Source organism: Lutzomyia longipalpis, chromosome 1 (assembly GCF_024334085.1).
Source record: "Lutzomyia longipalpis isolate SR_M1_2022 chromosome 1, ASM2433408v1".
Classification (NCBI taxonomy): Eukaryota; Metazoa; Arthropoda; class Insecta; order Diptera; family Psychodidae; genus Lutzomyia; species Lutzomyia longipalpis.
The window spans coordinates 34,516,616-34,535,837 of NC_074707.1; the positions used below are offsets into that span (position 1 = coordinate 34,516,616).

Genomic DNA, 19,222 nt, shown 5'->3' on the forward strand with positions numbered 1-19,222 from the left:
CGAGGTTAGCGGGCGGCGATGGAAATGGGCGATGTCTCGCGCTGGGGGCTGCTGCTGGCGGTCGGGAGCCCTTTAATGTGCCGAGACCCCGGACGGAGCAGTTCAAACGCTCTTTCAATTATTCTGCCCCAATCATACTAAACAATCTTTCCCGCCGTCTGTCGTCGTTGGCTCCTGGTCGCGTGGGGAGGTGGCTGTGTGAGGCCAGTGTGGATATGGTCGCGGAGTTGCTGCGGTCTATGTACTCGTAAATGTGCCGAAGTCTTAGTGTATCTTTCTTTGTGTTTGTAATGAATGTATTTTTTGTGAGAGGGCGCCGAGCAGCTAACAACTAGGTTAGGCCCTAAATCTTCCAAATTGTAAAATGCGGAATGAGCAATAAATTGAATTGAATTGAATTGAGTTACAAGAGATGGAAAAATTACATAATATAAAATAATGAGCTTTCAGTAGACTGGAAAGTTTACAGATTCTTCTGGTTTAGAATATTCTTGTTTAACTCTTTAAAATATTCTTCTAAATATGCTCTAATTGTAAATAAAAAAATTGTAATTTAATACTTCTAAAATAAAAGACAATCACACATTTTAAGAGAGATCTTAGGCCATTTTATGCTTTTTATCTCCCCTTATAAGAAAGCTAATTAGAACACGTAAGAGCTAAATGACGATGTGGAAGGGACAAAGGTGAAATGATAAAATCATTCGTGAAAGGAAAAGTTCTATAATCACACTTTCGAGTGATTTTTTATTATGTGGCCACCGTCATTTCTTGACAACAACCAAAAGCCGATTATCACCCCCCTTTCGATAAGATTTCCCTCACAGGTAGATTTATGCCGATTTAAGAGCAAAACGTTCCAAAAAAGTGTGCAAAAACTGAGCTGTGGGCGGAACATGGTGAAAGAAGCTCCCAAATGCACCCTTTGGACACGTATCAGGTGTGAGGTTTATAAATTCAATTCACAAACACAAATGCACTTTTTTGGCATGATCTATCAAATAATACCGAGATAAGGGCTGTGAAAAGTGATTAATGAACCCATTGGGAGCACGATAAGGCTCTTGAGGTGTATTTAAGGGGCACCACTTCAACTGAAATTGCTATTTGGTTGAGAATTTTTTCCCGGCATTCATCCAAGAGGTTTGTGTGGCAAAAGAGAGTGATTTGGCAAAAAAAGTTTCTCATTATTTTTCGGTGTTGTAAATTTCCTTGTTGCAGACTCCAAGATGTCCTTCAAATCCGACGCTGTCTTTGACAAAATTAAGCTTCGCCTCACGAAGATCGATCCCGCCAATCGTCAGGTTGAGAATATCTACAAATGGAACATTACTGTTGATGGAAAAGTTGCCAAGACATGGGGTGAGTTTATTATTTTTTTTTGTTACCTATATTATTTGTTGCAATTCAATAATTTGGCCTTTTTAAAAATAAAAAAAAAGTTTTTTGGTTTTACTGATTTATAATTTATTTTCTTGATCGATCAAGATCGATTTTTGTTAATATATTGTTACAATAAATTAATAAAATTATTAAGAAGATTTCAGTTCTACATCTTATACAATGTTTGTATTAAAATAATAATTTAATTAATTAATTTAAAATAAATGTTCAATGGTTTAAAGATTGCAAAGAAAGGAAAAAAAATCTCCAAGAAATGACCACCGGCTCTCATTTCTTATCGCAAAATGAAAGAAAATAGAAAAAACTAAAGTACAATGACTTATCATCATCTCTAGACAACCTTCCATGTCTTAAAATAGACACATAAAAGAAAAAAATTTTAATAATAGAAAAATTATGCTTTGAAAATGAATTAAAGTTCTCAAAAGACATTCTTTTAATAATGATTTTTTTAAATATTTTTTTTTGTAATAGTTCTTGATCTGAAGAACGTGAAGCTCTTTGTTGGAGACTCTCCGGATGTGGAGTGCACCATCACAGTGTCGGATGATGACATGTATGCCCTTGGAACTGGAGGTCTCACCGCCAAAGATGCCCTCGCACAGGATAGGCTCGATGTTGATGGGAACATTGAACTCGCCCTCAAGCTCCAGCCATTCGTGTCATCCCTCTAAAAAGCAACATAATTCCACACCCCACAATTTTATGCTCCATTCGCCACAATAAAGTAATACGATAAAAAAAACGTCCACGTCTTTTTTTTTTCTCGCCGAGGGGGTTTTCTGTGCCACATAGAAGGTCACCGTGAAAGAGCGAATCACCTTAATCTTATCAGCGAAAGTATCGCCTGAGCAGCGCAGGTATTAGGAGCGAAAAGTCCATTGCCTTTCACGGTATATAATCTTACAAAACAATCATATTTTTGTGTGGACGGGTTATGCAACAAAGATCAATTTTCTTGGCTATTTTTATCAAAATCTTCAAGGAAACTTTTGATAAGGCCACCGTTTTATTGTCTGGAGCTTTTGAATGCGGTTGATTACTTTTTTCGCCTAGTTGTATGCATTTTAAGCTATTTTATATTTTCTACACTGCAAAAAAAAAACGATTAATAAAGTATATTTTGAGCTTCTTGAATGAAAAATACAGAGAAAAAAAATATATAGGAAAGTTCTGTTAACATAAGTATTTTTATACAGGATATCTAAGAATTAATCAGAACAAAGAATTTTCTTTCTAGCATCCTGTAAAAGCTCCTTTATAACAGCAGTTGGGTGAATTTGAAGAACAATTTTAACTCTTGTTTGAAAGCTCTTTCTTCTTATTCTAATATCATTACATATAATGTTCTAGTTCTTGGCTCTTATTCCTAATTTTCTGGGATTATTAGTTGATTTCCATTAGTCCCTATTTCTCCAATTAACGGTCAATTATTCATCCGATTTATCTTACAATAAAAATGTTTTTTTTTTATTTAAATAAAAATTATATAATTCAGATTCAGAAACTTAAAAGCTCTCAAAGCCCACAAAAGGTCTAATTTCCAAATAAATGAGTTCACCCATAAAAAAAAATTCCAAATAACATAAAATATTCATCTAAAAGGAAAGGTAAAATCACCAAAAGAAAATCATTCAAAATAATTTCTTAACTTTTTTTTGCAAAATTTGCAAGCAAAATGAGATCACAATTTCCTTTCTTGGTCTCTCCAGCACAAGAGCTACAGCTGAGCGGCGTCGGAAGACCTCTTGAAGATCGCAAATCAGTCTGTGTTTGCCTTTCATTGGCACAAGAAGTCTCAGCCCAATCTTTGTGCACAGTTGGATCATTTTAGCACCTGACGTCTTTGCATATTAAATTAGATTTTGCAAAAAATTTAAAGTAGACACAAAAAATGTGCAGAAAGTGGATTATTTTGGCAATTTGTGTGAGTATTTTAGCTTCAACTGCCTCTGGACGACTTTTCAATCGACGAGGTGAGTTATTCTAAGAAGGAATCTTGGAGAATTTTGCAAAGAAATTGTGTCTTTAAACAATTGGCGGTATTTGTGTGTGAAAATTATGTAAATTTTATGGTATAAAGTAAATTTCCTTTACGACCGTCCCACGGGTGCCCTCCTTTGGCATTTATGGACTGATCCCATTTTTGCAAAATATCGAATGTTTGTCGCACCAATGGACAAGGCATCATCTAAAAATGTGTTAATTTTGATGATCTTGCAGACAATTGCGCTAAGTCTTTCCATCTTTAGTTAAATTTTTATTTTTGTCTTTTTTTTTTAAGACAAAAAGGTCAAGATGGGGCAAAATTAACCGCCACTAACGATTAAATTCTTTAGCAAAAATCAAACCACAAGAACCACCTTCACTGCGACTCTTTGTGTCTCGCGTGCAATTGCTGGGGCGGTTCAATGAACCACTCGGTGTTAAATTCTTGCCCGTGGGTTATTTACTTTTGACAAAGACACTGAGAGAGCGCGATCTTGACTCAATGTTGGGATTTGTAACGGTTAAAAACAACATATCGAAGAATCACTTTCATGTTGTGCGCGAATTCGCGGCATGACGGATTAATGATGATGACTTGTGACGTGCAGAGAACCTCACCTGTTGCCTTTTTGTATAATTCGCATCTTCCCTGATCACGGTAATCCCCAAATGCAAAATTTCGCGGGGGGCAGCGAGGGCGCGTGCAAGATTGGCCAACAGACTAATTGATGCTGCTTTTGAAGGAAAATGCCCACTCTGTGATTCCTCCGTCTATGGGTACTGCTCAGACCGGCTCTTCCACGATGCCTGCTGCTGTGACCGACCTACATTCACAGGAGGGCTTGGTGAGTAACATTTCTTCTACTTACTTACAAAGAAGTAGGTCAGTGCTGTGAGATTCGTCAAAGAAGAATTTATTACGGGGAGAGAGACAAATGAATGGGCTTGGAAATGTTATAAAGAATAAGAATATGAGTGAAGAGTTCTAAAGGTAATCTCTAGAACTTTTTGCGATCAAGTCTAACGATATCAAATTTTGAGTTTTCAAAAATGTCCGATGACCCTCAGCAATTTTTTGAAATATTTTGTTCTTCACTAGAAGAGGGTGGATTTCTCCGGTTCTAGAGAATTTATTTTGATGAACTTAAGGTTGTTGGAAAGGTAATTTTATGCACAATACCTCGTCCGAAGACACCAAAATTGTCCGAGGAATGGATCAGGACGGAAAGTCCATTTAACACTAAAAAATGAGTCAAATTTTGCATTTTTTTGCGAAACAAAAAAATATTTCTGAAGCAATAAATCTTGGAAAAATTCTTTCTGGTCTAAGAGTTAGGACTAGGTTCACTTCGTCCATACAAAACTTTTAGCTCAGACTGTTCTAAAGAAGAGTTCTAGGGTCCTTAGGAAAAAAAATCACAATTAAAACTTTAAAAAGATTTCTTATAAAATTCTGCGGCATTTTAAAGATTTTTCAAGGCTTTTCAAATAATGGATTTTTTTAAAAATTTTCTTTCGTTTTTCTACAGGTCTTGGTGGAGGAGGAGGATCAGGAATTTATGGTGCCTCATGCTATTACGCAGATTGTTCGTTCTTGTACGCAAATTCGTGCTATGAGCATGACCTCATAACGAATTGCTGTTGCAACCAATAATAAAACTTCGTATTAGTGCATTAAAATGAACACTTAGAGATATTTTATTGAATCATTCTTCTTCATTATTTTCCAAAGAAATCTTCATCATTCAGTGAGTTGCATTCCTCGGGGTTGTGAGGGTGATCTCAGTGCGGAGATGATCCTGTTTACTCGGTGAGTTTCTCAATGAGAGCATTAGCGAGTGTCTTGTCGCCGATGATTTCAATTTTGCCCTGAGACACGGCTTCTGGGATGGCGATCTGCTTGGTGCCGATGAGGAAGAATTCCTCATCTTCAACGTTGAGAGTCACATCGGGATTGTCCACGACACCATCGCTGACTTTGAGGCCCTTCAGATCGACAATGTAGTTGTGCACACCATCAGCGGCTTTAATGTTGAGCTGGAAGATACCGAGAACTTTCCTGGGTCCATTGGGATCAACACCAGCCACACGGGTCTTAATCCTCTCAATGACGGGATCGGATTTCATCTTTGCTTCTCACTTCACTGAACAATCAACACTTCTCTGCACAAAATCCCTCAAGCGTCTGAACTCATGAGCACTCCAGGGTGGCCCTTAAATACTTGCCCACAGCACAGCCTATCAGGTTGGCGATAAGAGGCCGCAAGTGTTGCCGATCCATGTGCTAATCCAGCCAGCTTTAGTTTGTCTTTGGCTGGGCTAATCTCGTCGACATGGGACCAACGGGAGCATCTTATCCGGCCTTTTAGATTAAGGCGGGTGGTGTGTAGTGTGCGTCAAATCTCAATCGTGTGATCCCGTGTCTGATGGTCAACCAGCTGTGGAAGTGCAAGATGTGGACTTTCTCCCCATGCTGCCAAGTAAAATACTTAAAAAATAATTATCTCAGAGCTTTCAAGAGCTATTTATTTCAAAGAACTTAAAATTTCAATTTTCCTCTAAAATTATTCTTCAATGAGTCTTTTTTTATCAAAGAAAATTGAATTGATTTTTGCCCTTCAGCTAAATTATTTAATTATGTTTAAGATTAGAGATCATGTGAAGAGTGATAAGGGAAACTTTTGGTAAATATGTTTTCTTGACTAATCACTGCATCTTATCTACAATAAATGAACTTTCAAAATGAGAAAATATATTTATTTATTTATTTATTTAAGCGTCCAGACAACGATGATAAACAAATTTCAAAATATTTTTAAACATTAAAATATGCAATTTTTGGTTTGAAGACAAGGTTTGACCTATATATTGTGAAGGTCTTTATTGCATTCTGGATTGAATTTCGAGGGTGAATGAATAATTTTCTTAAGGTTTAGAAAGCATTTATTAGCAAGAAAAATAAATATTATTTAAAAAGGATTTAAAAAAAGAATAAAAAACAATTTTTGATAATAAAATACTATGAATTATTAAAAAATAAATTGAAAACTATTGAACAAATAATCATAGAATCTTTTAAAGTGAATTGGTGTTAAATAATTTCAATTACCTACTCAAAGTTTTGGCTATATTTTTTAATACGTTTCGAACCATGGGACGCCTCATGCTCTGTAAAAAATCACAAGGGAACTTTTCAAGGACCATAACATTACTGAAAAATTTTAAAGTTGACTTAATTTAGACATTTCAAGTTCCGATGATTTATTTTTAAAATTATTTCTGGTTTATTTTGTTTTGTAAATTCTCATTTATTTTTATATGATTAGAAAATTTTTCCAGGTTACTCGTTATCTGTAGGTTCTATTTCAGAGTTATTATTTTGCACGGAACTTTTGATAAAGCTTTAAAAGATTCAGGAATTAATTCGTTGTTCAGCCGGGTAAATATTTTTCAAACACACTGAATTATTTGTTACATGTCGCGTATAAAAAATGATTTTTATACACGTCTATTGACGTGTATACTATTGTATGTAGTAAAAAAAATTCAGATTTTGCAGCTTTTACGTAATTTTGAAATAAAAAAAGCTAAAAAAGATTGAAGTTCAACAATAAAAAATTTGCCTTTTTGATTAAAATAATTGCATTATTACTTAACCTGTAATGCAGCAGATTTTTTCTACGCCTCAGTGCACTTTAAATTGCACAATTTAATGCAAAATAAGGAACCACCTGACACAAATAAGAAGTCGTAAATCCTCCCACAAAAGCCAAAAGCCAGTGAAATTAAAAGACTTTGTTTTGTATTCCTTGATTTTTATTATTTTTTCATGATAATGTAATATAGACAATGTGATTTCAACTCTGGTATAATGTAATGTATAATAGTATGTCTCATTCATTATTTTCTCCATATTTTTTCTTCTTTAAATCCTCTCAACCTTTCATGTTATCATTGTCAACAATCAACTTTTCATAATTTCCTTTCTTCCCGTGATTTCTTTTTTTTTCATCCATCTTCGGAGGGATTTACTACTAATGTGTTTTTTGTTTTTTACACAAAATCATTTCATTTTTTTTACCAATGAATCATGAACGATACGAAACGTTAATTTTGGATGATCTTAAAAAACAAATTGTGATAATTTTGTACCAAAACAGGAATTTATTCATAGTGAGACTAATGAAAGAATTTTCTTCTTAATTGTTTTTTCTTTACTCGAAATTCATTCGCAATTAAAAAAAGTAATATTGCATGATAAGGGGTTTTTTTCTTAATGTTGAAATGGTGAAGAACTCATTGTGATATTTCATACGAATTTTTGTCTATTCTATGTTCACTCTCATCGGCAAGCTCATTTATTAATCCCACTCACTTTCATTTTAGTTTTTATATTTTTAATTATTTTTTTTTTCTCCTAAGATTTTCATTCAACTCTTTTAGCGTCTTCATCACTCTTATCTGAGCACGTCTTTTTATATATTTTTTCTTTATTGTTTTTTTTCATTAATATATATAATATTCTAACTACAACAATGTAATGTATTTGGAAAAAAATATAATTTTTTTCACTCATTTTTTTACGCTGAATGTTTTTTTTTTTACTATAATCAGCTTTTGGATGTTTTTTTTTTTGACTTTTTAATTTAAAATTTCTTCAATGGTAACAGAGTTTATTTTTTTTCAAAATCTTGTTTATACTCTTTGTTTTAAATTTAATAAGTTTTCTTTTAAAGATTACTTTTAGTTTTTTTTTAATATATTTTAATAGACTCTTTTTTTCTATTTTGTGTATGTTTCATTTAACATTTTGCAATAATAAATAATTTTTCATCTGTTTTCATGTTTAATAACTTTTCAATATCTCTTTGTTTTTTTTATTTAATGATGGAATGAAGCCATTTATGAATGTTTCTTATAAAGTTTTCTTTTATAATGACATTTTCTCTATATATGAAAATTATATACACTTCATAATGGTTTTTTTTATTTAAAGAAATATATTCGGCAATTTTTCTTTTTTTCATTTTTAATGAGTTTGATTTTTTTCTGAAAAATTTTCTTAATACATTCACAAGACACCAACAATAAATGGTTACTCAGAAAAACCCTCCTATGGGGATTCAAGCTTTAACAAGCTTTTTTTGTAAGCTTTTCCTTTCATGAATTTTTCTTTTCGCTTCTTTTCTTTTTTTTAACTTCAAAAGAAATTTCTAAGAAACACATTTTAACTTAAGTCTAAAAAAATAAAGAAAAATAAGTGGAACCTTTAACACCATTATTGTTTTCTTCCCTACAGCAAAACACAACAAAAAGGGAGCTTAAAAATAGAGAAATCTTGCTATAGGCATAATGCAAGATAAAGATGGGAAAACTTAACGAGAAGCTTAACAAAAAAAAAAATAGGTAGAGAAAATGAAAAATAGAAAAGAAAAATTAGAAAACAGAATTTATAATTTCTACCACCAGTATAATATGACTTCTTCAATGCACTCTGTGCATGAAATTTATTAAAAATATTCTCTCTTAGGGTGAGAACAGAATTAAAAATATATTATAAATTTTACTTTTTTTTCTTCGTAAAACCACACGCTAATCACACACAATAATAATTGTTTTTTTCCGTATTTTTCTTTATTAATATTTATTATACATCTAAAACCTTTCTCTTTCTTTCCTTTTCTCTCTAATAATATATTAGCTAAAATGACAATGAAAATATGATTCTTTGAAGAATAACTTTTCCTTTCTCCTTGTTTTACCTTCTTTTACTACTCTCACGCACTATTTTTTGTATTTTTTTTCATTTATTTTCAGTTCACTACAAGTTCTAGATTTTCATTTTTTTTATTTAAAAGTTTTGTTCTTTCTATTTATTAATATTTTGTGATTTTATGGATTTTTTTTCTCTTTGCATTTTTTATCTTTCTTGTTTTATTTCGAATGGTTTTTCTTGGGGATTAAAATACTTTCTCTCTATATAATTTATAAGAAGAAGAACGTGGATAAATGTCTTGAATTTTTTTTCATTATATTTTCATGTTTTTCTTTAAACTTCTACCACAATACTTTTGCAGAAGATTTTTTTTTTACATTTTCATGAAGTTTTGTTTTATTTCTTTTCAATAAATATTTTCGAGTGTTTTTTCTTTATTTTGTTTAAATAGTGTTTTTTTTTGGAGAAGAAGGAAAATATTTTTTTTCTGTTTAAATGTTTTTCTCAAAATTAGTGAATTTCTTCTATTTCTCTCATATTTTTTTTTTCATCTAAATAACCGTATTTTTCATGCATGTATGTGAATGAATATCACAGAACATTCAAAATCTATATTTTTCTTTTTTTTATGTATATATTTAACAATATATATGTATGTATATACACAATAACGATTTTTTTTCATTTTAATTAATTGTCAGTTTAGTGGAAATTTTTTAAGCATGTGTTGGGGTGCAGTGATGAAGGATATTGCTTCCCTGTTGTTTTTTTATACTGCTTTTGTAAGCTTTTTATACCTTTGAAAGCTTTATTTTTAATTAATAAATTTAAATTTAAAAAAAATTGAAACTTTTTAGTGGCACGGAAAAAAGACTTGTATGGATTGAAAGTATGTTTTTCAAAAGCCTTAAAAGCTTTTTTCTTCATTAATGACCTTTCAACTATTGTTCTAGTGACTTGGAAAGTTCTTGAGTAAGCATTAAGTCAATTTTTCATTTCTTTTGATTTTTTCTTTAAATCATTATGCTGGTTGATCTCTTTGAAAAAAATATCCAACAGTTTGAAAACCAGAAGAACTGAAAGAAAATTAAATTTGAACATTTAACCAAACCCTTAAAAAAGAGATTAAAGTCAATTTAATTAATTCAAATTTAGCTCAACTACAAAAGCCTTTTATTTCCAACAAATTCAAAACTTTGAGAGAGAAACAACATTGTTCATCACTGTACACAACAATGTTACTTTTATATTTCACTCCATGGAGCAAAAGCTCCATCTGAGCGCAGCAAAATTTCATGTGCTTTATGCAAATGTTTTCATTTAAAAATTTGCAATTCACGTGTTTATATTATTCTCTAAATTGAGTTGATTTTCTTCCTTTCTCAGTGTATATTTATGAAGTAATTGAAAGATTACGTAGATTTCAGCATCCTTCTAATCTTACAACAACTCAATTTTCCTCTGCTGAGCATTTTCTGCTTTTATTTTTTTTTCAGAATTTATTTATAATTCTTCGCGAAGCTCTTGCAGATTGTTTTTGTCTCATCAAACTTTCCGTGGCAACTTTTTGGATTTCCTCAGGCGCATTCTTATATGCCAACGCTGGATTATAAGTTTTCTTCCTCTTTTTCTTTGCACTCTTATCAGCTAAAATGGTAGATTTTTTCTTTTAATAATATGTGTGTGATTAAGAGTAATGCTAGAATTTTTATATGTTTCCTTTTTTAATAGTTAAAACGTGATTTATCATTTTTTTTTCTCTTCATCTAAAGGTACATTTTTTTTGCACATCGGCCATTACTTGTTTCATTCACCACCTCTTTATTATATATTTTTTTGTTTTTTTTTCTCTATTGTATTCTGTTTCTAATATATATTTTTAATTAATTTGTATTAATAAAAATTACCATACAATAAATGTTTTTTTTCTCTTATTTCATCTCGTCAATAGTTTTTGTTGTTGTTGTTGTAATAAATATCTCTTTCATCATCAATTTCAATTGAAGGCATTTTATATTTTATAAATCTTTTTTTTTTAATCAGTTTTCAACGCTACTGGAATTTTGCTATTTATTTATTATATAATTGTATCAGATTCTCCGTGTATCCGCATTGGAAAGTGAAAAACAATTTTAGTGTCCTTGGATAAAAATTACGTGATAAATCATTACACGTAAATTCTCTTTTTCTATTTATTATGATAAAAATTAATTTTTAAAAGAAAAAAAATGATGAAGATAAATGAGTTCTTTGCGATTCTTCTCTTTTTCTCTTTTTTTTTTGGACGGCACTGCAATCGAATACATGAGGATGTAGCATATTTTACTCGATAAATCATTCTTTTTCTTCTTTTTTTTCTATTTGTTTTTTTTTTTACCTGTAAGTATGAATTTTTTCAGGTGCGTAAAGAAAATATCGATTGTCTGCGCCAAATGAAACGTGCTTTTCCCGCCACTATTTCTTATCATTATCTTCACTATTCGCCTTTTCTAATCTTGATAAAAATTAACCGAAAAAAATATTGAAGCGTTGTGAAAGAAAATTAATTTTTAACCGAAAGAAAAAAATCTTAAAATTCGATTTCTTTTTTTAAAAAAGTTTTTTTGATAAACATTTTCTTTTCTTCTATCTACAGTTAAAGATTTTTTTCATTCACCTTTCTCATAGAATTTCCAGCTCACATTAATTTAACACACTAACTTACTTTTCATATTGTTTCTTTTTCTCATTAATATTTTTTTAAATGTTTATTTTAGTCAATATCTTTTTTAGTATATTTCTTTCATCATCTTAAGCAGCCCTGTGAGCTTCTCAAGTATTGTTAGACAACACTTCAGGGCATTGTGAAGATTCTTAGATCGCTCTGAAAGACATATTTCTTGCCCAAATGGAACTTGTACCATCAATGTTTTCTTAATTACACATTTTTTTAATTGAAATTTTAAAGATTTTTTTTTCAGATCAATAAACATTTCCTTAATCTTTAAGATTTGTGATTTGGGATTTTTTTTAATCATTTACTTTGCAGCGCACTTTTTTTTAACATTTTTTTGGCGAGAGTTTTTAACAGTGACTCGAGGAGGTTTATTTTATTGTTACGTTAATAGAGATTTATAAATCCTTTAATTAGGTCGTTGCGTGAGATTTTTATTTAAAAATTCTTTGAGGATGTGAGTTGAAATTTTATTATATTTTTTTTTCTGCAGTTCTCTTGTTGAAAAATTCTCTTTTGCTTGCATTTCTCGAGAGACTTTTGAAGAGCTTTTGCGAACTTTTTCACAAACGGAAATCGCGCATTTTTACACGAAGAAGCTCTTTTGAAGTTTCTCCATAAAAATATTGTTTAAAAGTTTTCCTTTGTAGTTTTATTTTAGTAAATCATTTTGAGGATTTTGGGTCAAAGATTGAGGGAGAATTTCAAGAGACTTAAATGACACGCCCAAGTTTAAATTTAGGACAAACACCCCAATTGATGGTTGGAATTTAAAAGAGATCCAATTTCATTTTTGGATGCCTTTGCAATTTCAAACTCAGGGCAGGGCTAAATGGAAGGAAGTTTAATTTAATAACTTTTCTCTCCTGCTTCCTGGAATAAATAATTTGATACGGAAGATGAAGATGGATTACGGGAGGTTTTGTGTCATTTCTTTGGAAAATTGTATTTTGTTTTTTTTTCCTTTAGTGGATTTTGAGTTCTCTGTATTCCTTCTTCAGGTACTTTAGATAAGGAATTTTATTAAAATGTGTCTGTTTGAACTATATTGAATCAAACATTTTTAAATTTATTTTCATATTGCAATAAATTTCTTTATCTGCAATACCTCATGAAGAACCTCAGTTAAATTGAAAATAAAAGCTTTCAGAATTATATTGTAAAGAGAAAAAATTACATTAAACTTTTCTTAATTTTTTAAATTTATTTTTAAAGCGAAGTTCCTGTAACAAAATTCAAAATTATTTTATTTTCCGCATATTTTCATTCTCTGATCTTTCCATCTGTGTGAATAGAAGCAGCAGCAATAAAAGTTTTTCGAGAAATTTCATTATGCAAAGTACAAGCAAATGGAGATTTTTTCACAATGCACGAGCAATTGCAGAAACTACAAAGGACAATTTTGTGGAAGAATGAATTTGTTCTTAAGTTAATCATCCTCAAAGTTCTTTCTCATTTAAAATAACATGTTTTCCTTTAACTACGACAAGTGTTTTATTTTCTGTTACTAAAGCGAGAAAATACCGCAAAAGGCGTTCTATTGTAAATCGTAAGTTGTTTTTTTTTATATTGCAAAAATGTCTTTTAATTTGCATTTAGTATTTTTTATATTATGAAAAAATGGCCTCACTGCGTCAACTAACAACACTGTACTATCCCCTAATGGCACTCAGTTTTTTTTAGAAGAAAATTAAATCATTGTGATTCTTCTTGGATTGCACTGTGTGAGAAAAAAATTGCAGTCCAGTTTATATTTTTTCTTTTTTAATTCTATATAACACACGTTTTTCACTTTCGCGACGTTTTTTTTTAATTCGTAACGACAAATTGATCCTCTTGCGGGCTTTTTTTTGACATTGAAAGAAAATCAATTTGAAAGTTTATTTTGAGTGACGAAAGAAATTTTTAATGTTGAATTCCCCTCAAATTGAGAAGGTAAATAAATTGTCATTGATTTATTTAGTGGCCTTTCTCTGTTTTAAATTTAAATGTAGGTAGTATATTTTTTTATTATTTTCATTTAGATAAAACGTGATTTAACAATTAAGTCTAAAATAGCGAAACCCTGTTGTATCTCTTAATATTTTTTTCTTCTTCTTTCACATAGTAATAATAGCTAGTAATTATCATCTTATAGTTTTGTTTTACAAACAATTTTCCCCCCAAAAGAAAATAAAAATCTAAACACAAAATATTTCATTCTATTTCTTCTGCATTTTTTTTTGTAAAAATAAAATCTTTTTTAATGGAAATAATGGTAACATTTCTATTCAATATTATGCCTGAGACATACCAAGATAATAAAAAAAAATATTTCAACAAGTTCTTATTCAGATTTTCTTCTATTCAACATTCATAATTTAATGGATAATTCTCGAAATGAAATTTGATTTTTTAAGAAAATACGACAATCGCAACCAATCACAGTTCAAGTGATGGAAATATAAAACTATGTGAGTTTGTGTTCCATATAAACTAGGGCTGAAAATTCAATGAAGGAAGCTCACTTGAAAAAATGTTGGAAAATTGCTTTTCACATTTTGACAGAATTTTAAAAATATTTTTCATTATTTTCTCGCTACGAAATTGAAAAGCTTTTCATTGTTTTTTTTTTTCAAATTAACTCTTTCATCAATTTCCAGTTTATTGCCACAGTTTTTCCGGAAAAAAATTGTCACGTGTGTTTTTAACAAATTTTAATGGAAAATAAAAGAATAACAAAATAGATTTTTATTTCTCTCAAAGATACCTCGTATCATGTTTCTATTTGCGACTGATTAACAAACAATATACTATATTTTTAATTGTATTTAAAATACAATGAGGTGAAAATTAAAAAAAAAAGAACTTCGTTTCTGCACTAAAAGGAAATGTAGAAGAAACATGAATATTTACAACCACGTGTACTAAAATTTACCAAAAATTACTACATAACAAAAAATATATAATATCTCCCGCACATTCTAAACATCTCATTAGATATTTTCTCTTTTTTAAAAATAAAATTTTTCTCATTCAGTTTTTTTCAATATAGTAAAATTTATAAAAAATTCTGGTAATTTTTTCTTAGGGCTTTCACGCTCGCGTTATCTCTCACACGGTCCTTATGACAATAAAAATAATAATATAACAATTATCAACAGCACTGTTTCGTCTTTTTCTTTTTAAAATCTATTTTTTTCTTCTCTTTAAATAGTCCTTATTCATCGACAAATTTATTATTCTATTGAAAAATATAAGTTACTCTCTTTGTATAAAGTCTTTACTCACAGAATTTCCTTTTTTTAATGTGAGAATGGTTTTCTTCTTTTCTTTCTCTTTCTATATACGTTTTAGTTTTTATTTTTTTAAAAAAATATCAACATTATGTGATTTCTCTGATATTAGATGATTTTTATTTCATTTTGAATTGATTTTGCACTACGAGATAACGGAAGGACTGGGTGCAATGAAGTTTATTATAGAGCATTGTTGTGAATTTAATAAATAAGATTTCTTTATGAATTGTTTTTTGAAAAACAAAAATTAAAAATGATTTTTTCCTCTCTGACTAAACTGCCACATTTCACTAACTGAAGAGTCTTTTCATTCTTTTTTTGGTATTGTCCTTAAGACGTTTTGTTATCTCGAAATAAAAAGAAGTAAGAACAAAAAAAAAACGAAATGAACATAGACTTGTCGTGAAATTCATAAATGTACAACAGACTGAAGAAGATTCTTGTCTTATTATTACTTTTATTGCATAATACCCGGCGTCAGTGTGTTTTGATGCGCTCTTTTGGTCTCCTCCTCCGAGATTTTTTGCTCAATAAGGAAATGTGCGAAGGTGACGGCGTGCGGTTGGCCAGTGATGGTTACAATGCGATTCCTAGTTCCTGGTACAAACATGCCTTTCTTTGATATCTGAATCGTAGCGCCGGATGCACGTTGAATTTCTATTAAACTACGACCACCGGGTCCTGCAAAAGACATTTAAATACAGAGAAAAAATTGTTATACATTTTGCTGCCAAAGCTTTGTAATTTACATTTTCTTTCTCATTTTTATTTTAAAAGAAAAAAAAAGAAAATCACCAAACCCCACTAGCGAGGTACAACGAAAAAAAAAGAAGAAGAAATGGTGGTGGTGGAAAAAAAAACTACAACACATAAAAGGGTTTGTGAAGAAAGATGGATGGAGTAGCAGCCAGGACCAGCAAGAAAGAAAAAAAATGAAAGAAAAAAAGGAAGAAAAGCTCGCTTTATGTGGTTTGGTGACTCTATTGAGGATGTTATTCTTTATGAAAAATAATGTCATGTGAAATATTCATTCGATGCTTGTACACATTTCCCCATTTCTCACTCTCACTCTCCATCGAAACCCATTCGCAAACTCTACAATAAAAGTATGAAGAACGATGATGATGATGATGTATGCAGCATGACTTTCTCCCCTTCTACAACGGCAATTCCTATCTCTCTTCTCTTTCACTGTTATACTTTAAAATAAATAGAAAAAAAAGAAACAATTCAATGAGTGTGGGGTATACAATAAAGTTTTAAGGGGGCGTACAACTCACACAATTGACCCATTTCCTTCGAAATTGATATTCCAATAGAAACTTCACTTGAACGGCTATAATTACAGGGTTGGGCGCTTAGGGTAACCATTCATGTTATTAAAATTAAAGCATCGTAAATTGGGGTGAATTGGAACCAGGTAAATGGAAAAGCTACTCATTTAGAGCTTTCAGGGAGCTTTAATAAAACTAAGACTTGAATAATGCTTCATTTTTTTTGAATTAGTTTTTAAATTGTTCTTTCTATTCTGAGTTTTTGGAAATCTACATAGAGAAAAATTGTTCCTCAAAACAGACTTATGAGGGTGGAAAAATGCCGAAAATTTCGAAGAAAAGCTAATTAGTTTTTTTTTCTATATTTTCCTGCAATTTGTGTATATTTTTATGTCTTTTTACTTTTACAGATTTTTAAAAATTTTTAGCTTAATCTCTTTTAATATTTGTGTTTTTCTACACTCTCCTCAATTTTATTTCTTTGAATTTTTGTATCTCAACTATTAATTTTTTCAAGCGTTTTTCTTTAATTCAATTGCATTTTTCTCAATTATACATAAATATTCTTTTATTTTCAACTTTTTCATTTTCCTATTTTTCCCGCAATTTATTTTAGATTTCTCCTTGAAATGGAGTCAAAATTTTCATTTTTTCAGAATAATTTTAAAACAGTCTGATTCAGGTTTAAAGAGATCTTTAAACCTTTTCTTCTACCTTATTAGCTGTGATTCTTTTTTTTCTCTGTGTATAAATTAGCATTTTCATAACATCGTTAAATAAAAGATTTTTTTGAGTTTCTTGAGATTAAAGAAATCTCAAAAAAGTCTTTTTCTGCTTAGAAATTCATCTAAAATGAAAAGCTTTTACTTTAAAGTAGGTACATGTAATTTTGTTCCTTCATAAAATTTTAATAAAGAGACCCTGCAATTTTACCAAGCTTTACTTAACGAAAAATTAAAATTAATTAAATGTCCATTTTAATATACTAAAAATTATCAAAAGCAGTATATCAATTTATTGTGAATTGTACGCCCCCTTTGCATAAAATGATAACAGGTCAAACACTCCAATTTTTCTTGTTCACACAGGGAAAAAGTTTTTTTAGGGATGAAGAATAAGAATAAAAAGAACAGAAAATTCCAGCCAACACGTACTATATGGTGTAAGTCTAAAATATAATATCACAAGAAGGGAGGAGAAAAAGGTGGTGTTGTATGTTTGTTTATCTAAGAAGCAGCAACGTAAAATGTAATCGCGATATTATGGTGAATAAATTAAAATTATCCTTATATTTCCATTTATAAAAGTACTTTTGATGAAATGATTTTGTTTTTTTTTATCTGAGAGCTATAATGCTTTTAGAATAATTTGCAAAGTTTCTTCTTTTCATATAAATAGTTCTTGGCAAATTACCATAGTCCGTCTATTCAGTATGAAAGCGTTCCAAAAACCAGAAAAAAATGAGCAATGCGTGTAAGAATCAAGCTTCTTCTTGAAATGAATAGAGATTTCATAATGTTAGGATATAAGAAAAAATAATATATAATTTTGCTTCCTGTGTGCCATATTAATTAAATCTCATGATTTGTTTCTTTCTCACTCAGGGGTGTTGTCTTACAAATTTATTTGCAAAAGTTACGATAAAAAAAATTAATACCAGAAAGTGTCCAAACAAAAGTTTTTTTTCTTTGGCAAAAGTAACTTACAAGTTGAACTTTTCTTCAGCCAATTTTCCGGAAACTTTTATTGGAAAGTAAACTGCCAACGAGAGACATTTTACCAGATAAAAGAAACATCCAATGGGACTTTCATGACTTGCAATTATATATTGACTTTGTTCCCAATGGAATGGGAAATATTAAAAAAAAAGAATCTTCTTTTGAGACATTTTTTTACCAAGAAAAATAAAACAGATGGGAAGATTTTCAATTTCCATAAAAATTTCTTTTTAAATAAATCCTACCTTTCCAAGAATTTTATTTCAGAACTTTTTGGAAAAATAAATGCCTTTACAATTAATTAAAAATTCAATATTTTCATGAGAAATACAGCATTGAAAGCAAAATTATAGCCCAGATTCTTGCACAGTTTATGTAGCAATCATTACCAAAAATAAAAAGAGTATGTGGAAGCATTTCATGTATGAATAGCGGAGTTAAAAATGAGTTTTTTTGATGAACCAATTGAGCATTTGAAAGAAAAAAAATTGATCTTTGTTTTTTGAAAAAGAAAATTAAACAAAAAAATAAACCAAATAGATTTCTGAGAGCTGATTTGAAATCAATTTGAAAAAAAAAATGGAAATTTGGCCTTATTTACCTAATATCGCGCCTACAATTACTTCTGGAATTTCTACATTTTTGGAGTCCTTGGCACCCAGGTCGCCTGGTGTGGGGCTCTTGCTGAGTGATCCCAGCGTTTGCGCCGCAGCTGCCCCAAGTGTTTGAGCCGTTGCACCACCAGTCGCCAAACCGAAACTATTATTATTTAATGTAATTGGTGTTGCTGCTTGGGAACCCGCATGCCGAAAAGGATCGAAAGCAGCATCATACCGTTCAAGTGATGTCCTCGGTGTGGGCGATGTTGTCCCAATGTACGAATCCAGGTTCACCTGGCCAATTGCCCCGAAAACACCACCACTTGTCGCAGCTGCCGCCGATTGATCGATCGCCGACACCCCGAGATAGCTGAGTGTTGGTGTTGTGGCTGGGTGGGCACCATTTGCGTGCGTGAGCCCAACCCCCACACCTAGAACACCATATTTGGCCAGCACCCCAAGAGCAGCACACACCTCCGTCGTGGCGGAATCTGAATATCCCGAACTCCGCATGGCAACCTTTATGGAAAA

General features: G+C 30.8%; 4 protein-coding genes across 13 annotated transcripts in view; 2 read left to right on the top strand and 2 right to left on the bottom strand.

The window, feature by feature from the left end:
* Positions 1–503: 503 nt before the first annotated feature.
* Positions 504–2,149, top strand: LOC129786234 (sterol carrier protein 2-like). Of its 2 annotated transcripts, XM_055821100.1 has the most exons (3): positions 504–1,143; positions 1,222–1,362; positions 1,879–2,149. In XM_055821100.1, exons 2-3 carry the CDS (start codon positions 1,230–1,232, stop codon positions 2,076–2,078), a joined length of 333 nt encoding a protein of 110 aa, XP_055677075.1. In that variant the 5' UTR covers positions 504–1,143; positions 1,222–1,229; the 3' UTR covers positions 2,079–2,149. The 2 variants fall into 2 exon arrangements, with proteins under 2 accessions (XP_055677075.1, XP_055677076.1); XM_055821101.1 differs by lacking the exon at positions 504–1,143 and having other exon boundaries at positions 1,166–1,362.
* Positions 2,150–3,243: 1,094 nt separating this feature from the next.
* LOC129786238 (uncharacterized) lies at positions 3,244–6,144 on the top strand. Of its 2 annotated transcripts, none has more exons than XM_055821116.1 (3): positions 3,244–3,380; positions 4,086–4,238; positions 4,923–6,144. In XM_055821116.1, exons 1-3 carry the CDS (start codon positions 3,299–3,301, stop codon positions 5,045–5,047), a joined length of 360 nt encoding a protein of 119 aa, XP_055677091.1. In that variant the 5' UTR covers positions 3,244–3,298; the 3' UTR covers positions 5,048–6,144. The 2 variants fall into 2 exon arrangements, with proteins under 2 accessions (XP_055677091.1, XP_055677092.1); XM_055821117.1 differs by having other exon boundaries at positions 4,137–4,238; positions 4,923–5,089.
* LOC129786239 (uncharacterized) lies at positions 5,060–5,520 on the bottom strand. The gene has a single exon (XM_055821118.1). The coding sequence runs from the start codon at positions 5,518–5,520 to the stop codon at positions 5,197–5,199; it is 324 nt and encodes a 107-aa protein (XP_055677093.1). The 3' UTR covers positions 5,060–5,196.
* A 1,043-nt stretch (positions 6,145–7,187) lies between the features above and the next one.
* The window catches only part of LOC129786235 (probable maleylacetoacetate isomerase 2), a 69,912-nt gene continuing 57,877 nt past the window's right edge, over positions 7,188–19,222 (bottom strand). For 5 of the 8 annotated variants that reach the window (XM_055821104.1, XM_055821105.1, XM_055821108.1 and 2 more), the window contains 2 exons: positions 18,694–19,210; positions 7,188–15,781 (listed from right to left, as the gene is read on the bottom strand). In XM_055821104.1, the coding sequence (XP_055677079.1) occupies positions 15,558–15,781; positions 18,694–19,210 (741 nt within the window). In that variant the 3' untranslated portion in view covers positions 7,188–15,557. The remainder of the gene's footprint in view (positions 15,782–18,693; positions 19,211–19,222) is intronic. The other 3 variants (XM_055821110.1, XM_055821109.1, XM_055821106.1) reach the window with 1 other exon arrangement.